Source organism: Ochotona princeps, chromosome 14, assembly GCF_030435755.1.
Source record: "Ochotona princeps isolate mOchPri1 chromosome 14, mOchPri1.hap1, whole genome shotgun sequence".
NCBI classification, from domain to species: Eukaryota; Metazoa; Chordata; class Mammalia; order Lagomorpha; family Ochotonidae; genus Ochotona; species Ochotona princeps.
Window position 1 is genome coordinate 30,454,108 of NC_080845.1, and position 20,182 is coordinate 30,474,289.

The window sequence follows — 20,182 nt, forward strand, 5'->3', positions numbered from 1 at the left end:
ATGATGTGAACCCTCAGCTGGTCTGAGTGCACAGGAGACAGGGCTGGTACTTGGGTTCTTCAAGGAGCTGCGGCGTAGAGGCTGGGGCTCCAGAAGACCAGGGGTCACCCTCCACAGAGGTCCCCCCTGCTCCGGATAGATACTGCCTTCCTGGGATTCCTCTCTCTTTTTTTTCTCCTGGCCTCTAGCTATGTGCCACACTCACCTTTCTTTTAGCCATCAATCTGGAATTTTCCATTCCTTTTGCTTGCCCTCTGCCTGCTGAATCAGCTGCTTCTCTCCCAGGCTTGCTCTCTGTTGCACTGAGTTTCCAATCCTTGAAATCCTCCAACCACATTACTGTTTTCTTCTGTCTGCCTCCTCTCTCTAACTTTAATTACCCCTCCATTCCAGTCTCTCTTTTCCCCTGATTCGAGGCTGAGTGGCCGCCCTCAGGCCATTGGCATTGAGCTTTAGTACTGAGAAACACTGGCCAGGCAGTCAGGGCCGAGTGGCTTTGGGGGGTCTTTCAGGAAGTTGAGGGAGGGAGGAGCCTCCCAGATCATACTGGCCTGCTCTACGCAATGGACGTGCGGCTCAGACTGTGCAAGGGGTTTGGTAGCTAAGTTTCTGAGGTCCCGGATGGAAGACCTGATCCCTTCTGCAGAGGCTAGTCTCTAAGAGACTCTAGGATTTTTTCTTTTCCTTTCAGAAATGAAACAGCTCACCAAAGCTCCCGCACATCTTGCACAAGGGCTCTTGGCCTCTGAAGGTGGTTGTTGGGTTTTGGGCAGAAAATCTCCGTGGCTTGTGGTACAGGGTGTAGGCTATTATGGATGGACCAGACTCCCAGAGCATATTGCATACATACTGTATGTTTTAGGACCCTTTTCCTGCCCTCTGTCCTCCCAGATGAGCTCACATCGATTTTGAATTTACTTTCTTTTACTTAAACCCCCTCTGTACTGGAAAGATCATACGGCTCCTTTTTGACTGGCTGTTCCCAGCCCCAGACAAAGCCATCCTAAGGTTCTTGACCTGGGGGCTGCAGGCTTTCTGGTGTAGGCAAACTGGGCAATTGTGTTTCTTTCTGCAAATCTTGTTCAGGGTGATTTTCCTTTTCTTTATGCCTGGGGTGTTGCAGAACAATTAAAGTTTGTCTTGCAAATCAGAGAAATCAGGCTTAAAACTGGACCGAGGGATGCAGGGATGTAGACCAGTGTGTGTGTGTGTGTGTGTGTGTGTGTGTGTGTGTGTGTGTGTTTTCCAGGAAATAAGCCCTGAAGCTTGGACATCCTGGGAAATATCTATGGGAAACTTCAGGAAATCGCTTGGCTGGTTTTTAGAATGTAGGATGTGTTGTGGATGTTTTTGCCTCCGCGGTTTCAGTTGTTGCTCATGAACCTGAGTCTGGGGGTGGAATAATTGAGAGGAGGGGACTAAGTGATGTTTTAGGCTTGGGGTGTGGATGTCCCTGTGACCTCTGGCATGTATTAGTTCTGCCTGTGCAGCCCTGTCTTCATCAGAGCCTAGCTTGGGAAGAGGTTTGCCCCTCTTTGGCCTCGGAGCTGCCAGCAGCATCAGTCAATACTTGAACTTGGCTTTTGGCTCCGGTCCTCAGCGACATCAGTTAGTAGCTGATTAACAGCTACAAGGTCAATGATGTTGGTACATGGCTTCGCTCTGTGTTTACGGGGTAGGCTCTTCTGTGGACTCTTGTCCCTCCAGATGGGCTGTGATGTAGGATACGGGATTGTGTGGGCAAAAGGGACATGTTCCCCCCACCCCACGCCCTGATCCCTTTGACTTAGCATCCTTGTGAAACATGGGACTCAAAGAAGCTTTCACTGGCTCCTTTATTTTCCATGAAGCAACTTAGAGCTGCCTGCCAATTGCAGAACACTCCCAAAAATTCCAGGGGAGCTCCTTTAAAACAAATCCAGAGGCAACAGACTCAAATGTGTTGTGTAAAGAATTGCACGCCTCCATTTCTTTTGTGTGCTCCGAGAGGGTGCCCAGTCAAGTCCGCACGTCAGCCTCACCTTCCTGGAGAAAGGCTGTTGTTTTTATTTATTTTTTTCATCAAGGCGGCGGTTGAGTTTCGTCTCTGTGCTCTGCAAGGCACTGTTAAAACGTTGTTGTGTTTTTTTTTTTAAGTCTTGAGGTTAGACTGCTGGTGACAAATTTTTTCCCGCCTGAAATAGCGATCAGTCCTTTTCACTTTTAAAAGATATTTGTTAAAAGGAAAAGATTTCCTTTTCTCGCTTTAAATCCAATGTCTTTTAAACCATATTTTTGCCCTGAAAATTCCTCTGTAGACTTTAGCATCCTCTTTATACCCATCGTTAGTACAGATTGAGGTCTTGGTATGTTTCATTGTGGAAAAAAAAAAATAATTACAAGGCAAATACCAGGAACTAAGGAAAGCCCAGCAAGGGGATGCTTGCTAGTAGCCACGGCTCAGTTGACCAGCTGCAGATGGACCAAGGCTGAGATTAATTTCACAAAGCAATCTGGGGTCCCTGGGTAGTGTGCTTGATTGGACTCTAGGCAGAAGACACCAGCCTGCCAGCCATTTGTGAGCAGAGGGGGCTCTGGGGTGCTCGTAAGGGGCTTTTGCTGTGCGACTGGTTCTAACCCACCCTTTCCCTTGTCTTTTGTTTGTGATCTGTTTCAGGACATGGAGGAGTCAATCAGCTTGGGGGGGTTTTTGTGAATGGACGGCCACTTCCGGATGTAGTCCGCCAAAGGATAGTGGAACTTGCTCATCAAGGTGTCAGGCCCTGCGACATCTCCAGGCAGCTTCGGGTCAGCCATGGTTGTGTCAGCAAGATTCTTGGCAGGTAAAGACAGGAGCTCCAGGGCTTCCCTTGACTCTTTCATATAAAGACCTGAAACGTGACCCAGCAGCTGCCCAGTGGGCCAGTGTCCTAGTGAGAGGCAGGGCCGCACTGCACTTGGTGGACATGCCTAGCCCTTTCATTGCCCTCCTGAGGTCTTCCAATTCAGGAAGTCCCAGGGGGAAAAGCCCTTCTGACCGCACCATGTGAGACTGGGAGACTTAGCCTGGGAGGATCACAGCATGTTTCCTGAACGTCTTGTGAATTATTCCGAAGAAGTCAGGAGTAGGAAACTCTTGGGACTTCTCCCCTGTGCATCTTAGGTGGGATCAGGCCCCTGGGCAGGACTGGGTGGGAAATCCATCCGTTACATCGCATACAAGCCCAGGTCAGGGTTGCAATGGCGCTTTTCAAAGTGCAGTGCCGGCTTCTTGTCAGCCTCACCTTGACGGCAGCGCTTTTTTGGGGGTACATTCTGTTTTCTTTGTGGTGACCAACAGCATCCTAGATATATGTGCTTAATGAAAGAGGAGAAAAACCAAACGTATGCGGACTCTCAAACCTGACATTTGAACGCTGCCATTTGACCCTGAGATTTGCTACATGAACACTGTTAACAGTGCTGTTGGTCCCCCGTAAGGGGTGGTGCATGCAGCTGGAGTAGGGTTCTCCTCGCCCCCACCGACCTGTATCTTCTCTATAGCCTCCCTGTGATCTGGGCAAGCCCCTTGTAAGATGAGGAAGCAAGCCAAGGAAACATAGCAGCCATCCAGGTTCCTCTAGCTGGCTAGTTGGTCAGTACTTGGGTTTGGATAAATCCCAGAAGACTGTGTCTCTCTGAGCCCCTGAAATGAGGCCACAGGCTTTTCGCCTGGCATGTGCTGTTGACCTAGGGTCTGTGCTGGCAGACATGAGCTTTCTGGGAAGGCCTTTGCTCTTTGACACCTGCTCCTTTTTCTCCCTCTGCCTCCCTGCTGCCCCAATCCCGGTCAGAAAACAATCCTTGCCTGATAGCTTGCATTGTAGTTTGAGAAAAGATGCCTGAATAGAAAATAACATATTTTTTTTTGAGAGTGAAGATAGAAGAAAAATAGAAAGCGGGAAAAGAAACCCATGAGAAAAGAGGATTTTTTTTTTTAATGATAGAGGCATAGAAATTGGAAGAGAACTAAAAACAAGTTAGAAGGAGAGAGAAGGGACATGTTGGCTTATTTCAGGATCAGGCTTCTAGAGCTGAGTGCATCTTCGATGGCTTCATGTGCAGCCTACTCATTGTACAGAGGGAGCGGGAAGGAGAGAGGCTCTTCCTTTGTTTTTGATGAGCTGATGTTTCGCTCGCTGTTTGAAACCTTTGCAGGGAAGGGCACTTCCGAGTGCTAGGTCCCCCATGTTGCAGGGTCCTGGAGCCCTCCTCATCTCCCTCGGAGACTTACGGGGGAGGGCAGGGATGCTTCTCAGCCCAGCCTGCGGCCTCCTGTGGCCCAGAATAGATTTGTCACTAGGTAGAGTGGCACTTGGAAGTTCCGCGCCGCTCCGGTGCCTGGCCGTTTAAGTTGTCAACAATAAATTGGAATTTCATAGCTCATTATTTTCATAACTAAGAACCACAGTGGACAAAATGTCACTCTAATTAGAACTGCCTTTTAAGAAACAAGTTCAGTTCTAAAACAGTGTGGTCAGGAGTTTCTGAACTGGAGAACTGGGGGCTGTTGCATGCACAGACTGTTTTTTTCCTTTGTCACGAAAGAATGTGATGGGCCCACACGAGGTGACAGATTGCAGAGTGCATGCGGTGGGTAGTGGCTATGGTTTTCAGAGGCTGTGTGGCAAGGCAACCAAAGTCCCTGGGGTGGACAGGGACTCTTCATCTTCCCAGGAAGGTGGACAGTCAGTCTGCAGAACTCCAGGTGGCCAAGGGGCTTAGGAGGCATAGCTGGGTGGCATGGAAGGCGTGGAGAGGACCACCCAGGGTCTGCCTGCCACCTTCTTTCATGGGAGCCTCTTGGGAGGGCCCGGTCTTTTGGAACTGGGTGCTGTGTCGCACCAGTATTCCTCAGCACCTAGGGAACTTGGATTCTCAACACTTCCTTTTCCTTTTGTATTTTACAAAAATCTTTTCTGAGCCCACAATAGTCTTGCAGGGTAAGCAGTATGGATATCTACAGTTGGGCTAAATGAGGGCTGGAATAGTGGAGGGGGTTGAGCAAGATGACACAGAGAGGCAGAAGCCGAGCCACTGCTTTGCTCCTGTTCCTCCTGACTTCCAGACCCAGGCTCTCTGCACCCGAGGACTCCGAGTGCCGGCGGCTGCCGGGCGCCTTTTGTCTGTGAGCCAAGGGCTGCGCGGCTGTCTTGCCGGGATGAAAGGATGGTTATTAAGTCGGAATCCTCACTGGACACAGTTGCGAGTTGGGGTTTTCAGGAAGGTCAGGGTTGCTTTCTAAGGACCTGGTCCATGTGTCAGTCAAAAGGAAGAGAGATCTCTCGCGTCAAGACTATAGCCCCCAGCTCCGTGGTTGGCAAGTGCTTCAGGTGAGATGGGATGGGGCCCCTGAGCCGTGCAGGTGCTGGGGCCCTTTCCTCTGCCCTCTGATTGTCACTGTGTGAAGGCTGCGTCTTGCTCACAGGTGTGTTGTGAGTATCCAGCCCAGGGTGTTCTGTGTGTCTGTGAGCACCTGCCTGAGTTTACACCTGCTGCCACAGGCATGCAGCAACTCTGGATGGAGTGATGGATGTGTGTGAGCAGCATTCCCATCTAGAGTGGCGGAGGCTCAGCATCATCATCATCAGTGTTTACATTTTTTTTTAAATAAGGTGAAGATGTGCTTTGGTGGAAAGACTACTGGGTTCAGGGCAGGTTTGCAAGCTGGGGCTGTATCTGCCTTCTAGAAGGAAGTGGAAGTGGTTTGGTCTTCTGATTATATGTTTGTCCTTCTAGAAGCAAAATCCTGCTGGCCTCACAGGCGCCGTACCTAATGAGTTGTATTCTAGTAAACATCATCTCCTTAGGGTAAAGTGGATGGGGTGGTTGAGGACCGCAGACAGCTGTGTGCTTTTCCTGGAGTTGCATCAGAAAAAAATAGGCATTTTTCTGGATATTTTGAATAAGCCTCTTTTAAGTTGACATTTTTTAGTAATTGCAGAAAAATTAGTTTCATCCCTCAGAAAGAGAGCAGATAGGTCGAACTTGGCCTGAGAGTCAAATATTTGTAAATGACTCACTCTTCTCAGCTAAAAAAGAAAAAAAAAATCACTTCCACATCACCGCTTCCCAATGATTTCATCTCTTCTAGAACATTCACTAGCATGGCATGCCCAGGCAACTCTATCAGTGTGTCCAGTCATTGTTCCCTGGGGCAGCATTGCCCACCCATTTGGGGAGCACCTCCTTCCCTTGCTTGTTAGGAACTCTTGTTGGGTTGGAAAATCACGAGTCATTTCTGAGATGTCTTCTTGGTGACAAAAAGCATCCAACTGCAAGCTAATCTCCTTTGGAGGAGGAAGTTGAGCATTCCCGTGCAGATATTGAGAGAGACATCCAGTGACGGCTCAGATTCAGAAAGGAATCAAGTTTTTTCCCCCCTGAAAAGATCTTTCATGGCTCTCTCTCGCCTGGTCTTGGTTTTCCTGTAAAAAGCCTGACATCCTATTTGCGTTAACGAGGGAAAGCTGATAGCATGGAAACGTCCTTAGAAACAGCCATTTACCTCCAGGGAGGTCTCCGGAGGGGCGCGTGGGGACTGGTGGTTGGCTTTTCTGATTTCCAGTTAATTCCAAATCCGATGCTCCCGTTGTCTCTCGTTTTAATTCTACACCGATGTTACTGCTTTGCTCCTATGGAGAACACAAGTTGGCACTGTGAGTGGCTGGTTGCATAGTACGCTAGGGGATTCTGCTAGGAAGTGGGAAAGCAGGCAAGTCAGAAGCAAAGACCACCATTCCGGAGTAGGGACTGTTCTGGCTTGGTCCCTTGGTCTTGTGTGACCCCAGAGGAAGCTGTTTCACCCCACTGAACCACAGTCTTGCTCATCAGTGGTTGTCCATTCATCTTACTGGTTCATTCGCTCAATACAGTTCCCAAAGGAATGTCAAAAAGTCCATGGGAAAAAATGGGACCTAAAATAGAAATTCATTTTAGTGCAAGAAAACATTGAAATCCATGCATAGATCCCTCCCTCCATAATGCGTGTTTTCCTGCAAGCTTTTTGAAGACCCCTTTGTGTGTACTCTGGAACTGCGGGAGAGCTGATTGGAGAAATAACTTGCAAGTTTCCTGGGCGCCCTAAAGTGGTAGATGAATGTGAGAGGTTTTTGTGAGTGTGTAACCTGCCAGGAGAGGAGCACTTTCCAATGGAACTGTATAATGCCTGGAGCCTTGCAAGCCACTGCCCATATCTAAAAACTGCTATGTGAGCATATGCAAGTATGAATGAGGTGTTTTACACTTTTTTTTTTGGTCCTAAGTCTTCAAAAACCTGTTGTGTATTTTACATTCACAGCATTCACCTTGTCTCAAATATTTACCCATCTTACCGGCTGCTCGTGACTCAGCTCCCTTTGTCCTTGGGTCCTAGGTATTATGAGACCGGAAGCATCAAGCCTGGGGTAATCGGAGGATCCAAACCAAAGGTCGCCACGCCCAAAGTGGTGGAAAAAATCGCCGAGTATAAACGCCAAAATCCCACCATGTTTGCCTGGGAGATCAGGGATAGGCTGCTGGCAGAGCGAGTGTGTGACAATGACACGGTACCCAGCGTGAGTTCCATCAACAGGTAAGGTTGGATGACTATGGGAGGCTAGGGGACCTGGGGTAAGGGAGACTGTGGAGGAGGGGTCTCCGAGGCTTCCAGTGAGCCTTCCCTGAAGATTTGGTGTCTCCCCACACTGAGACCTCCCCTGGGATCTCCCCTGGATGCTCTGTGATGTAGGCCCAGGGCCTGAAGGCTGTCCCAGTGCCCTGGCTGCCTGTGATTTTTTTTTTTTTTTTTTTTGCTTCAGCCTAGGCTGGTTCTCACTTCTGCCATCCCCACATACTGTGTGTGTCAAGCACAGTGATGTGAACTTACCCCGCTGGGGTCTTCTCCAAAGTCCCCGTGCCTGAGCTCAGGGTCTTGGTCCCGGGCTTTTCTCACAGGCTTCTGAGAACCCAACTCCACCTCCACTGAGCCAGGGAGAATGCAGACCGGAGCTCGGAAGTGGAGTGGGAAGTGAGCGCTTCTTTTCACCCTTTCTCTCAGCGCCCTGGGGTGGCTCTTCCACCTTTCATGGGGCTGTGCTGAGGCTAAGCTGCTGTGGGGTGTGGAAGAGCCAGAGGAGTGTGGGCCTGGGAGTGCCTGGGAGCCACCACCACGGTTCGTTCTCTTCCCCAGTCTGTCCGGATGACACGCTCAGAACTTCACAAGTGTACATCCAGCAGAAAGCTTCTCACAGGTGACTATAGGTTCCACTCCATGAAAACCCAGAGATGAGGTTGTGAGACAGGCAGAAATGAGTGTCCTCTACACTGTCCCTGTCCTCCCCTAGTATCTCCCCCCAAAAAAGAGAGAAGCCAGTAGGCTGAAAACTTGGATAGTTCTCCAACTCCAAGGTCAACATTGAGCCTGTCTGGATAGAAGGGACCTCTCCTCCCTCCTGAAGGGAGAGATGTCCACAGTGGAACATCTCTGAGGTCCCCTTGGGTTCAGACCTGCATTCCTTTGGCGGTGACTCCGATGCAGTCCCCATGAGAAGGGACCCATGTGCTGATGGCCGATCGCTGTCTTTTGTCTTTTGTTCTCGGAGCAAACCTGAACTGCACTGAGACCCCGGGGGTGGTGCCACGGGCTGAGGCCAGCGAGGGGAAGCAGGTGAATTCTGTGTTTTAGAGGACACCGCAGCCAGGCTGGGCTCCTGGCAAGCCTAGGCTGGGCTGTGGAGGAGGAGGTGGTGCTGGTGCTGGGTGGGGTAGAGCAGAGGCGGGCAACCCCCTATTCTTTTTTCTGGATTATGAGGATGCACTGGAGTGTTCTGTGGGCACCCTCGATCTGAATTTCCTGGCAAGAAGCACTGTGAGTGTTGTCTGGGCCTCTGATAGTGTGGGTGTAGAGCAGGGCACACAGCCTCGGCTGAACCCCTGATCAGGGTTCAGAGGCCCACAGGTCGTCCACTCTATGGTCTGTCTATAACCAGCAGTTCCTAGGATAACCTCAGGTGGCCCATGACAGAAGCTGTGATGCTTTACGTGGGGCCAGGCAGGTCATGCATGGAGATTTTCATCCTCTACTGTGTTCTCCAAGTGCCTGCAGCACTCAGGAGCCTGGGACTCAATCCAAGAGGGTAGCACAGGCCCAGTATTTGAGCCGTTATGTACTATCTGCCACTCCCTCCCAAGGGGGCGTATCAGCAGGAAGCTGGATGTAAGGTGGAATCAGAACTGAAACCCAGACATTCTTGTATGGAATATTGACCCCTAGGCAGCATCTGTTTTTTTTTTTTTAAAAGATTTATTTATTTTAAAATTATTTTTTATTTATTTATTTTGAAAGTCAGATATACAGAGAGAAGACAGAGAGGAAGATCTTGCATCTGCTGATTCACCAGCCAAGTAGCTGCAATTGAGCCAATCCAAAGCCAGGAGCCAGAAGCTTCTTCTGGGTCTCCCATGCAGGTGCCCAGTCCCAAGGCATTGGGCTGTCCTTGATTGCTTTCCCAGGCCACAGCAGGGAGCTGGATGGGAAGTGGAGCAGCCGGGACATGAACTGGTGCCCATATGGGATCCTGGTGTGTTCAAGGCGAGGATTTTAACTGCTAGGTTACCTCACTGCCCACCCCCCAGGCAGCATCTTAACCATGATGCCAAATGCCTGCATCAAAAAATTGCTTCGTGATGAATGCATTTGGATGCTTTGCTAGCATATCAAGCTAGTGAGCATGTGAGCTCTGTACCCTTCACACCCCCTCCTAGTAGGAAATTGCAGTCTTCTCGTGAAATGAGTTTGCCACAGAGGGTTATAGAAAGGGACAAGAGAAGCAAACAAAGCTGTGGTTGCGGATATGTGCCAAGGTCTGCAAAGGCCCTGAACAAGTAGCACAGGGATGGACGGGGATGTCATGGGTTGGCAGTTGCCCATGCCATAGCTATGCTGGAGGGGACCTCCGGGGTGTTGGGGACCTCCGGGGTGTTGGGGGCCTCCTGCGGCCTTCAAGGCCTGTCCTTGTCCTGAGACCTAGATGGGGCTTGGAGCAAGGAGAGAGGTGACCAGGCAGTAAGAGGAGGGCTCTGTCCTGCCGCTGCCCTGTAGGGCTGTGCAGGTGAGAACAGGGAAGCTGTGAGAGAAGAGAGGCTGAACCCAACAGTCCTGCCGACTCCATCTCAGGCCCTCACAGCTGTGCCTTTTGTTGCCTGTGTCCAGGCATGCCCTCTGCTTCCTCATTGCACTCTTTTCTCTAGTCAAAACTTTAAAAAATGTACTTATTGTTTATTTGAAAGTTAGGGTTACAGAGAGAATGACAGAGAAAGAGAGAGACCTTCTGTCCATTGCTTCACTCCTTAAAAGGCTGACCAGGCAGGGGCTGGCCAGGAGTCAGTAGCTTCATCTGGGTCTCTCCCGTAAGTGCACGGGTCCAAGCACTTGAACCATTTTTCGCTGCTTTTTTCAGATTATTGGCAGGGAGCTAGATTGGAAGTGGAACAGCCAGGACTTGAACTGGTGCCCACATGGGATGCCAGGGTGATATGCCCACTGCTCCACAACGCCGGCCCCTCACTGTGGCTGTCTTCAGTGAGGGCTCATTAAGACCAGGACCCTGGGCCTGGAGCAATAGTGTAGTGGTTAAAGTCCTCGCCTTGAACGCACCAGGATCCCATATGGGCACCAGTTCATGTCCCGGCAGCCCTGCCTCCCATCCAGCTCCCTGCTTGTGGCCTGGGAAAGCAGTCAAGGACGGCCCAAAGCCTTGGGACCTTGCACCCACATGGGAGACCCGGAAGAGCTCCTGGCTCCTGGCTTTGGATTGGTGCAGCACCGGCCGTTGCGGTCACTTGGGGAGTGAACCATAGGAGGGAAGATCTTCCTCTCTCTCTCTCTCTCTGCTCCTCTCTGTAACTCTGCCTTTCCACTAAAAATAAATAAAAATAAATCTTAAAAAAAAAAGACCAGGACTTGCCTGCCTCTCCCCCCATTCTGTTTTGCGTACATAGGCAAGGTAAAGCTCAGCTTTGTTTTCAGTTTGGACGCAGCTTCTAAACACTTGTCAGGTCAATGTTACAGTGTGTAAGAGACCTCGCCTCTGGCCTAGAGGTGACTAGGGAGGGCGTGGTGGTTGGATCTGGGGCTGTTATTGTGGCTGCAGCTTGGTCCGTTCCTCAGAGTGTGTACCATCCTATGGTTTTCAAGGGCATCAACTTGGGAAACCAGAACTGGCATGGGATCAAGCAGCATTAAACAGGCCCTGCCAGGCATGTAGAAGACCTGCTGGGACCTGACTCGGTTTGCTTGGAGAGCATCTTGAAGACAAATGTGTGCTGGGCCACTGCTCTGCCTCTGGGAGAGCCTATCCAAATCCAGGAGCTAGGAGCTTCCACCAGGTCTCCTACGCGAGTATAGGACCCCAAGGACTTGGGCCATCCTAAGCTGCTTTCCCAGGTCACAAGCAGAGAGCTGGATTGGAAATGGAACCACTGGGACTTGAACCAGTGCCCATATGGGATGCCGGTGCCACAGGCGGGAGTGAACCACCACGCCAGCCCCAGGTCTTCCTTCTTGAGTTCCAGTGCTGTGGCTCTGTCAGTAGTTCAGTGGTGGTAGTCACAACGCATTGCCCCTCCCTTCCCCCTCCAGGACTGGGGAGGCAGTGATTGTCATGGGGAGCTGTTCTGTCACACTGGGTGTTCTGGTTTCTCGAAAGAAGCCAGAAGTACATATAGAAAACACTCCAGCTTGCAAATATTAGCAACTCATTCACACAGAAGGAAATGTGCTGTGCAGTGTTCTGGTACCAGAGATGAACTGGGCGAGACAGGTTGTTAATTCTGCTCTTAATCTGAGCATGTGGCTCCCAGCCCCTGAGCCTACAGACCTGTCCCTCTCTCTCCTCCTATCAGTCACCAGCCTACTGCCACAGCCTGCAGACTCCCTCCTAGCTCCACCCTGTAGCACCCCGGGTTTTACGGCCCCTGGTCTGGGCATCCCTCCCTCAGCCCTGTGTCGCTGTTTCCTTTGCAGGGTGCCATAATTTTCTTTCGGTGTAACTGTGAGACTGTGAAGGGTGCTAGGAGGAGGGCAGTGAGGGGACTAGCCTCCAACGGAGGGAGAGCGGTGTGGAAATGAGTGCAGAGCCTGAGGTGCCGTGGAATTCTCATCCTCAAGTTCTGCATAGGTGTTGAACTCATCTAGGAAACCTTCAGCAGAGGGACCATGTCCTCTGGATGTGGCTCGAAGGAGAGTGCTCAGGCTTGGAGGCTGGGTGTCTGGGCTGGTTTGCTGTGTGACTTTTGACTTTGGCCCCTTAAGCACTCTGGGTGTTAGTTCTCTCTTTGGTCAGAGTAGGTTCCTGGCTGAGCTGCTTTTTCTGCTGGATCATGGAGAATGTTCTCATGGCAGCCATGGTCAGGGGGCATGCTCGCTAAGTGTGGAGTTCCAGTGAGTTAGACTGACAGTGGCTTGGAGAAGATCTTGAGTATGCTCTTGTCATGCTTGTTTTAAAAGGAGATTTATTTTATGTTAATTTGTTTGGAAGACAGAATTGCAGTGAAAGAGACAGAGAGAGAGGGAGAGAGAAATCTTCCACCTGCTGGTTTATTCTTCAAATGGTCTTTTTTTAAAAATTGCATTTTTAGTTATTTATTTTTATTGCAAAGTCAGATATGTAGAGAAGAGGAGAGACAGAAGGGAAGATCTTTGTCCGATGATTCACTCTCCAAGTGACTGCAATAGCCGATGCTGCACCAATCCAAAGCCAGGAGCCAGGAGCTCTTCCGGGTCTCCCATGTGGGTGCAGGGTCCCAAGGCTTTGGGCCATCCTCCACTGCTTTCCCAGGCCACAAGCAGGGAGCTGGATGGGAAGCGGGCTGCCAGGATTAGAAGCGGCGCCCATATGGGATCCTGGTGTATTCAAGGCAAGAACTTTAGCTACTAGGCCACTGTGCCAGGCTCTCAAATGGTCTTAACAAGCTAGGGCTGGACCAGCTGAAATCAGGAATCTAGAACTCTATTCAGGTCTCCCATGTAGGATGGCTCTTGGGCCATCTTCTGCTTTCCCAGGTGCATCAGCTCAGAGGTGGATTAGACGGAGGTGGATTAGATGTAGAGCAGGCAGGATTCAAAACAGCCTGCGATGCTGGCGTCATTTCAGGTAGAGAATTAACCCATTACACCATGGTGCCAACCCAGCTTAGTAGAACTGGTGCGTTTCAGTTGCAACCTCCCTCTGCCCACAATCATGTCATCCCAGTGGAAGCTGCTGCCCCTCACTTTTACCTGGTGGTGGAAAGCAGTCAAGCAGAATCTCACCGCTGGGGTTAACTTTGGGGGTTTCCTTTCCATTCTGGGATTCCTCCTATAGAGGACAGCTCCACTGCAGCCTTAAAATAGAGAGGAGGTAGCTATGGATGGAAGTGCTGTGTGTGCGTGTGTGTGTGTGTGTGTGTGTGTGTGTGTCTTTCTATGACTTTCAAATAAATAAATAACTAATTCTAAAAAAAACAGAGGGGCATTGTGGCTACTTCCACAGCCCTGCAGCTTCCCAGTGGGCACTGTGTGCTTTTTAAAGCACAGGTGAGAAATATGAATATTTCAAGGTGGTGATTGGTCATTTATCTTTATGAAAACAACACAGAAAATAACCTCTAGTATTTAGTGAGCGCTTACTAAACAGCAATGCTCTTTTAAGGTGTTTATTTACTTCTTCCTAATAATTTCCCTGTGAGGAAGGAAGGCTTCTTGGTCCCGCTTTATAGACAAACAAACTGAGCAAGGCCAGGTGAGGTTGTTTACCCAAGGTGTGGAGCTGGCTCATCGCAAGGAGTTCCAGACTCCAGCATTCTGGTGGTAGACTGCATGCTAACCGTAACAGCCACGCTCCCTGATTGCAGTGACTGATGGGATGCTTCAGCACTCATGATTTACAAATGTTTTCAAAGTGGGGAAAGCGTGCTTTGCTTTGCTTGTGTACAAACCAGATGATACTTTGAAAAGTTAGGGCTGTCAGTGGAACTCTAGTGGGAAATAGTTCTGAAATGTTTTATAACAAGTTTATGTGGGGATGAACTGCTTATATCAGAAGATATGTTTTGCCACATCTTCCTGTATCTGGCTAGGTCTCTTTGGACACACACACACACACACACAGGAAAGGTGACATACGCCCTACCAAGATTAGATCAGATGCCCCCTTGATTCCAGCTGTGGGGAAGACCAGGTCCTTGTCCAAAACACTCCATTTTCTTAGTTAAAATAAGTGGCTTGAATGTTACAGTGTGCATGGCAGGCAGCCCTTCCAGCTAGTGATCACAAAAGGACAAAAGGCCTGGGGCCAGGCTGTGGGGTGATCAGCCCCATCAGGGCATCCGGCACCAGCTGTAAGGTCAGCTAGGGCTGGGCTTTGTCCAGTGAATTTGAGGGGTAGCACCTGCTACCCTATCCAGAGGCCCGATGTAGCCTTGAAATGAACTGCAGGTATGATGGTCTAGAATATGGAAAAACTCCTCATGAAATACTGTGTGCATAGAGCAAGATACAGAATGGCACACATGGTAGAATCCTTGACATTATTAAGAGAAAGTGGATATTTCTAGAGTTGTCATATAGGAAATACCAAAATGTGATTTTGGTATTTCTTCTTTATACCTTTCCATGTTGTCCAAATAGTCTTCAGTGAGCACATATGTCATTTTTTTATTATAAAATGATTTATTTATTTGAAAGGCAGAGTGACAGAGACAGAAGGAAATAGAGAAGTGTGCATGCTGTATTTTTTGTTTGCTGGCTCATTCCCCAAATGCCTGTAGGGCTGGGCTAGGCCACCATCAAAAGCTGAGAACTTTATCTGGGTTTTCCATGTAGGTGGTAAGGGACCTGTGCACTTGGGACATCCTCCGTTGCCTGCCCAGGCACGTTAGCAGGGAGTTGGCTTGGAAGTGGAGCAACCAGAACTCCTATCCAAATTGGTACTCTGACACAGGATTTGGATCTCCCAAGCAGCTACTTAACCCTCTGTGCCACAACAGCCACACCTGATAAATCACTCTTTTGAAAGATAACAGTTTGATGTTGGAGAGGAACTTTTCTAAAGTTGTGAACATTTTCTGACGTAGCAGCCATCTCCCAAATGCCAGGATGGGACCTTTCTTGGAGCTCCCCAAGGGAGCTGGCCCTGTTCTGCCCTCTCAGAAGTGCCGGATCATGGAGGACGCGTGTATTGTCCCAGTTGGAAGTTTCCAGACAAGGCTTCCTAGAGCCCAAGTTGCTGCTGAGGCCATCAGAGCTTCCCAGGGAAAAGGACAGGCCGTGTGGTCATTTCTTTCATACTAGGCTTGAATAGATTTTTATTTTTTTAGGAACAAATTTATTTTATTTTACTGGGAAAGTTGAGAGGGAGAGTCAGAGAGAGAGAGAAAGAGAGAGAAAGAGATCTTCCAACTGCTGGTTCACTTCCCAAGTGGCTGTAGTGTCCAGAGCTGAGCCAATCCAAAGCCAGGAGAAGGATCTCCCATCTGGGTGCAGTTTCCCAAGGCTTTGGGCCATCCTCCACTGCTTTCCCAGGCCACAAGCAGGGAGCTGGATGGGAAGTGGAGCAGCCAGGACTGGAATCAGTGTCCATATGGGATCCTGGCCCTTGCAGGTAGAGGATTAAGTCAGTTGAGCCATTGCACTGCCCCCAGTAGATCTTTAAAAAGAGATTTGATGACTTGAAATAAGTCAAGAGTGGTCTGTTCCAACTCCATATCAGATGGGGGTACAAAGTGGCAGGAAAGACAAGGCAGGATCCCCAGGTGCCAGTCCTGTGCTCCTTGGCAGGAAGTTTTGTATCTTTCTCAGTTACACAGTGACTCATACCCACCCCTCTTTTGCCCATGTCCCAGGGGGCAGAAGCGGGCTTTCTAGGGTTCCAGAGGGCAGATAGCTCTCCTGGGGGTGCGGTTCCTTTGTCCCACAGAGGCTGAGCATGAGACAGAGGAGGGAACTTGTACAGTCACTCAGTGTGTGTCTTAGAGAGGAAATCCATTGGGAAAGAGGCCTCCTCCTGTACAGCATTATTCAGAAGAGGGGCTCAAGGCCCCCAGAGGACATGCAAGTTACTCCAAGACACTGCGTTAGAACTAGACTGTCACTCTTGCAGCCTCCCAACTCCCCATCCAAGTTCACAGTGCACTGCTCATCCCAGCTGCTGCACGGCTCAGCCTGGCTACGGAGTTCCCAGTTGTCTGTGCGTTGCTCCTGTGCTCCCCTCTCCTTCTTGGTGGTAAGCAGACATTTGTTGTTGCTTTTTTTCCCTCCCCCTGATTGCTGCAGGATCATCCGGACGAAAGTACAGCAGCCGCCCAATCAGCCGGTCCCGGCTTCCAGTCACAGCATAGGTAAGAACTTAAATTTTTTTTTAAAACTCTAATGGGCTCCAAATATTCTAAAGAACTTTTAATCATTCTTATGGACAGATAATTCTGCATAAAACACTTCAGCACGCGTACTAATGCGCCTTCTTTGTCATTCTCCAAGGGCTGAACCTGGTAAATGAATTTTATAAATACTGCTAAAAGGTTTTGAATTTTACTGATTATTATGATAAATAGCTTTCACCATGAGACAGAAAATTGAAATCTAAGCCAAAAAAAATCCGCTAATGGGGGTCTATAGAATGTCAGATAATTAAAGTAATAAATCAAGAAAGGGATACTTATTCATAACATTTTCTGCATCATTAGTCAGTAAGTAGTTTTGAATGTGTTTTTTTCTTCTATCAACCAGCCCTTCCACAAGTCTTTGTGCACCTGCAGTCTTGAGTGAAGATGTGGCAAAACTTCCCAAACTTTCTTTTCTCTGGGTCTCTCTCGCTTCCGTCTCTTGTGCTCTGCCAACTGTTGAGGGCGGCCGATGAGGTTTCTGATGTGCATTGGGTGAAGCGTGGCGAGGGACCACGACGTGTAGGGGTGGGAGTTCAGACACTCGCCTTACTTTCCCTTCAGAGGCTGTGAGATGTGTCTGTTTAAGGTGAATTCTTTCTCCAGGTATTATAAAGGAAATAGGTGAGCTTACCTAGGAGGCCAAGGATTCCCATTGTATGGAAGTGGAGTGTCATGCAGCAGGCCTGGGACCCCGTGTTGGTTGTCAGTCCCATGTAGTCATGCCTCACATTGGGTGGCGTTTCCATGTATTTGTCACTCACGTGCCTTGTTGAACTCCAACCTCGGCGTCTGCACCGTCGGGGCCTGGCTTAGAGTTCAGCTCAGTGATGAATTCACTCTGTGAAGTGTGGATGTCCCTTCATTGCTTGGCGTCTTTGGTTTCCTCCTTTGTGGATAAAGGGACACAAATCAGGTGCTCTCAGGGGGAGCTCCCTGCTCTTCCACGGTTGACGAGGAACACTTGGTCCTGCCATGAGAGGTTTTTGTATTTAGGAGTCTGTTCAGAAAGTGTCCACCGAGACTCTGCTATAGTGGGAACCAGTAGGGGCAAGATCCCCTTTCCCCAGGGCTCCTCGATCCAGTGGGGGAAACACAACAGAGAGAAACTGACCCACACATTACAAAACTGAAACAAAGCCCAAGAAGCAGGTAGAGAACCACCCGATTCATGGGTGAATGTCTGTGCTGAGTTTTCACTTGTGGCTTGAACTGTTCCGGGTCACGGAGCAATGAAAATCAAACCAGGAGAAGGTGAGGCTCTTCTTGCCATTGGTCCAGAGGGAAAACTCTCTTGGCAAGCAGAAGGCTTGGTTGTCGCAAAAAATTTGAAACAACACTGCTTATGCCTGCAGCCCCTTCTGGTCTACAAACTTACTAAAAAGTGAAGAATCTGTAGATTTAGAGATATGGAATAACCAGTCCCAGTCCCTGGTGGGAGAACCTGGAGGAACTGGTACTGGGCTCTGGGTCTTTGAAGAATGGCACAAAAAGTTAAAACAAATGCCAGCAAGCTGGTGTGCCTTGGTGCCGTGTGACTTGTTGTTGAAAGGACCAAGTGACCAGGGATCTTCCTTCTTCCTGTGCTCATTGCACCTTCATACGGAAAAGGCCGTGAGATTTTTGCATAAATCTATTTTGAGGCGCTGTTTCTGGTGAAGGAAAAGAGAAGTGAACGATTTCTGTGTCTCTTAAGGAAGCTCTAAAAGAAAACTCACATGGGAGAGAAGAGGCCCTGGGCCGCCCAGGTGCTCAGGAGCAGGAAGATGAGTGTGTTGGTAAGGCAAGCGGCCAAGAGCTTCTCCCACCAGTGCTGCTTCTGGTCATGTCTGGAGTCCAAGGTGGCTCCATCAGCCTCCTGCTGGTTACAGCATGTGTGGAAATGGTCTGAAGGTTACAAAGAACCAAGAGAGTTCAGCTGCACAGCTGGAGAAGGTCTTGGGGATGGACTTGTCTCTCCCTTTGAAACTTTGCAGCCAAGTCCCCTCTCCCGTTTAGATCTTGGGCGTGGGGAGTTAGAGACCCCCAGGGGGCAGAGCTGGACTTGAGGAGGCCCAGGTCTGGTGCCTTGTTTTTTAACCAGTGCAGATAAATAGTAGCAGCCTCGAAGGCTGCAGCCACCCAATGAGATAACCCTTTCCACCTGTCCCCTTCACTGTTCACCAGAGGGGAGCAGGTTGGTGGCAATCTCGGCTCTCTTCTACCTTGTGATGCTGGTGGAAGGTCTGTGACCTTCTCGGAGCCTTAGGCTCCCTTGCCTCATATGTGAGACCCTTATCTGGGTTGTGAACCTGTTTGCGGAGTTCAGGCAGATCCTACCCCAGAGGCCTGGGCCAGGTAAAAACTTGTTATCATCATCATGAACAGGAGAAATAAAATCCAGGTGGGGTGGAAGAGAACAGTGGTCGAGGAACAGTAAGAGGCCATTCACTTCGTAGCTGTGTGTGAGTCATGAGCTTGAGCAAAGAGGCCTTCTAGGTCATTTTTTTTTCCCAGCACTGGCTGATATGGCGCCTCAGATCCCACTCCTTGTCTTCTCCATTCACATTCAGTAGGCAGGGATGGACCCTCAGCCCTTTCTGCTCATGCTCTCCAGGGTGCCTTTCTGCATCATAGGTCCCCTTTGTCTCCCTTGATGGCCTCCTGCACCAAGCAGAGTTGCTGTCCCCAGCGCCGAGGCTACCCTGCCCAGGGCACAGTGAATGCTGCAGCTGTCTGCCCTGACCCCAGCCTCCTGCCGGTCCTGACCACCTCTCTCCCTCTGCACAGTGTCCACGGGCTCTGTGACGCAGGTGTCGTCGGTGAGCACGGACTCGGCCGGCTCCTCCTACTCCATCAGCGGCATCCTCGGCATCACGTCCCCCAGCGCTGACACCAACAAGCGCAAGAGAGATGAAGGTAGGAGACATCCCCGAGGCTCTCTTTTGTTGGGGGAATGCTGATGGCATCTGTTTGGGCTACTGAGTGGTGGGTGAGTGGGAGGCAGAAGCAAAGCCAGCCCCTGTGAGTGAGCACTCCTTTCCTTTCCTTTCCTGCAGGGGACCAGAGTCCCGCTGCCTGTCATTTCTGTGGACACAGAGAAGGGCTGAGCCCTTTGGGAGGGCAGACAGGCACCTGCCTGGAACATGGACTTCCTCCCTGGGGAGGAGGAGTCTGAGCTTGGCCACCTGAGTCCGCTTGTTGGGATGTCTTGCAGGAGAGAGAGCCACCACCTCCCTGTCCTGCAGGAATGGCGGTGGGGTGGACTCCCTGAGAGGTTACCCGAGAGGAAACTCCTCATCTTGTCTTTGTCCTTGGCCTTGGAGGACAGCATGCGAGGGCTTCTTGGGGGGCAGAGGGGATGACAGGTGACAGTGTGTGTGTGTGTGTGTGTGTGTGTGTGTGTGTGTTGGCTGCCACCCTGGGCCTCTGTAGCCATCCACTTCTTCCCTGGATGCAGATGGACCTCAGCCTGGATTCTTTCCTCTGTCTGGGCTTGCAGTCCTGGGCTTGAGAGGAGAAATAATCCCCTGGGAATCCATAAAACCTTAGGAAACAGAGGACAAAACAAAACAAAACAAAAAATCAGACACAAAATCCAGGCCATACTCAGAGCTATGGGGATAGAAATCTCGACTCACTCCTGTCCTGGAAGCTGAAGACCATGTGGCTAGAACTGGGCTGTCTCAGCCCCAGTGATGGGCAGCCTGGGGCCTCTGTCCTAGGAAGGGTGTGGACTGGATTCCAGACCAGCCTGCCTTGCTTGGGCAGCCCTGCCTCACCTCCT

At 50.1% G+C, this 20,182-nt stretch overlaps 1 protein-coding gene across 2 annotated transcripts in view; it reads left to right on the forward strand.

Annotated features, from left to right (window-relative positions):
• The window catches only part of PAX5 (paired box 5), a 158,373-nt gene that overhangs the window by 9,144 nt on the left and 129,047 nt on the right, over nt 1-20,182 (forward strand). For both annotated transcript variants that reach the window (XM_004580976.3, XM_036496781.2), the window contains exons 2-5: nt 2,657-2,822; nt 7,394-7,591; nt 16,310-16,374; nt 19,186-19,314. In XM_004580976.3, the coding sequence (XP_004581033.1) occupies nt 2,657-2,822; nt 7,394-7,591; nt 16,310-16,374; nt 19,186-19,314 (558 nt within the window). The remainder of the gene's footprint in view (nt 1-2,656; nt 2,823-7,393; nt 7,592-16,309; nt 16,375-19,185; nt 19,315-20,182) is intronic.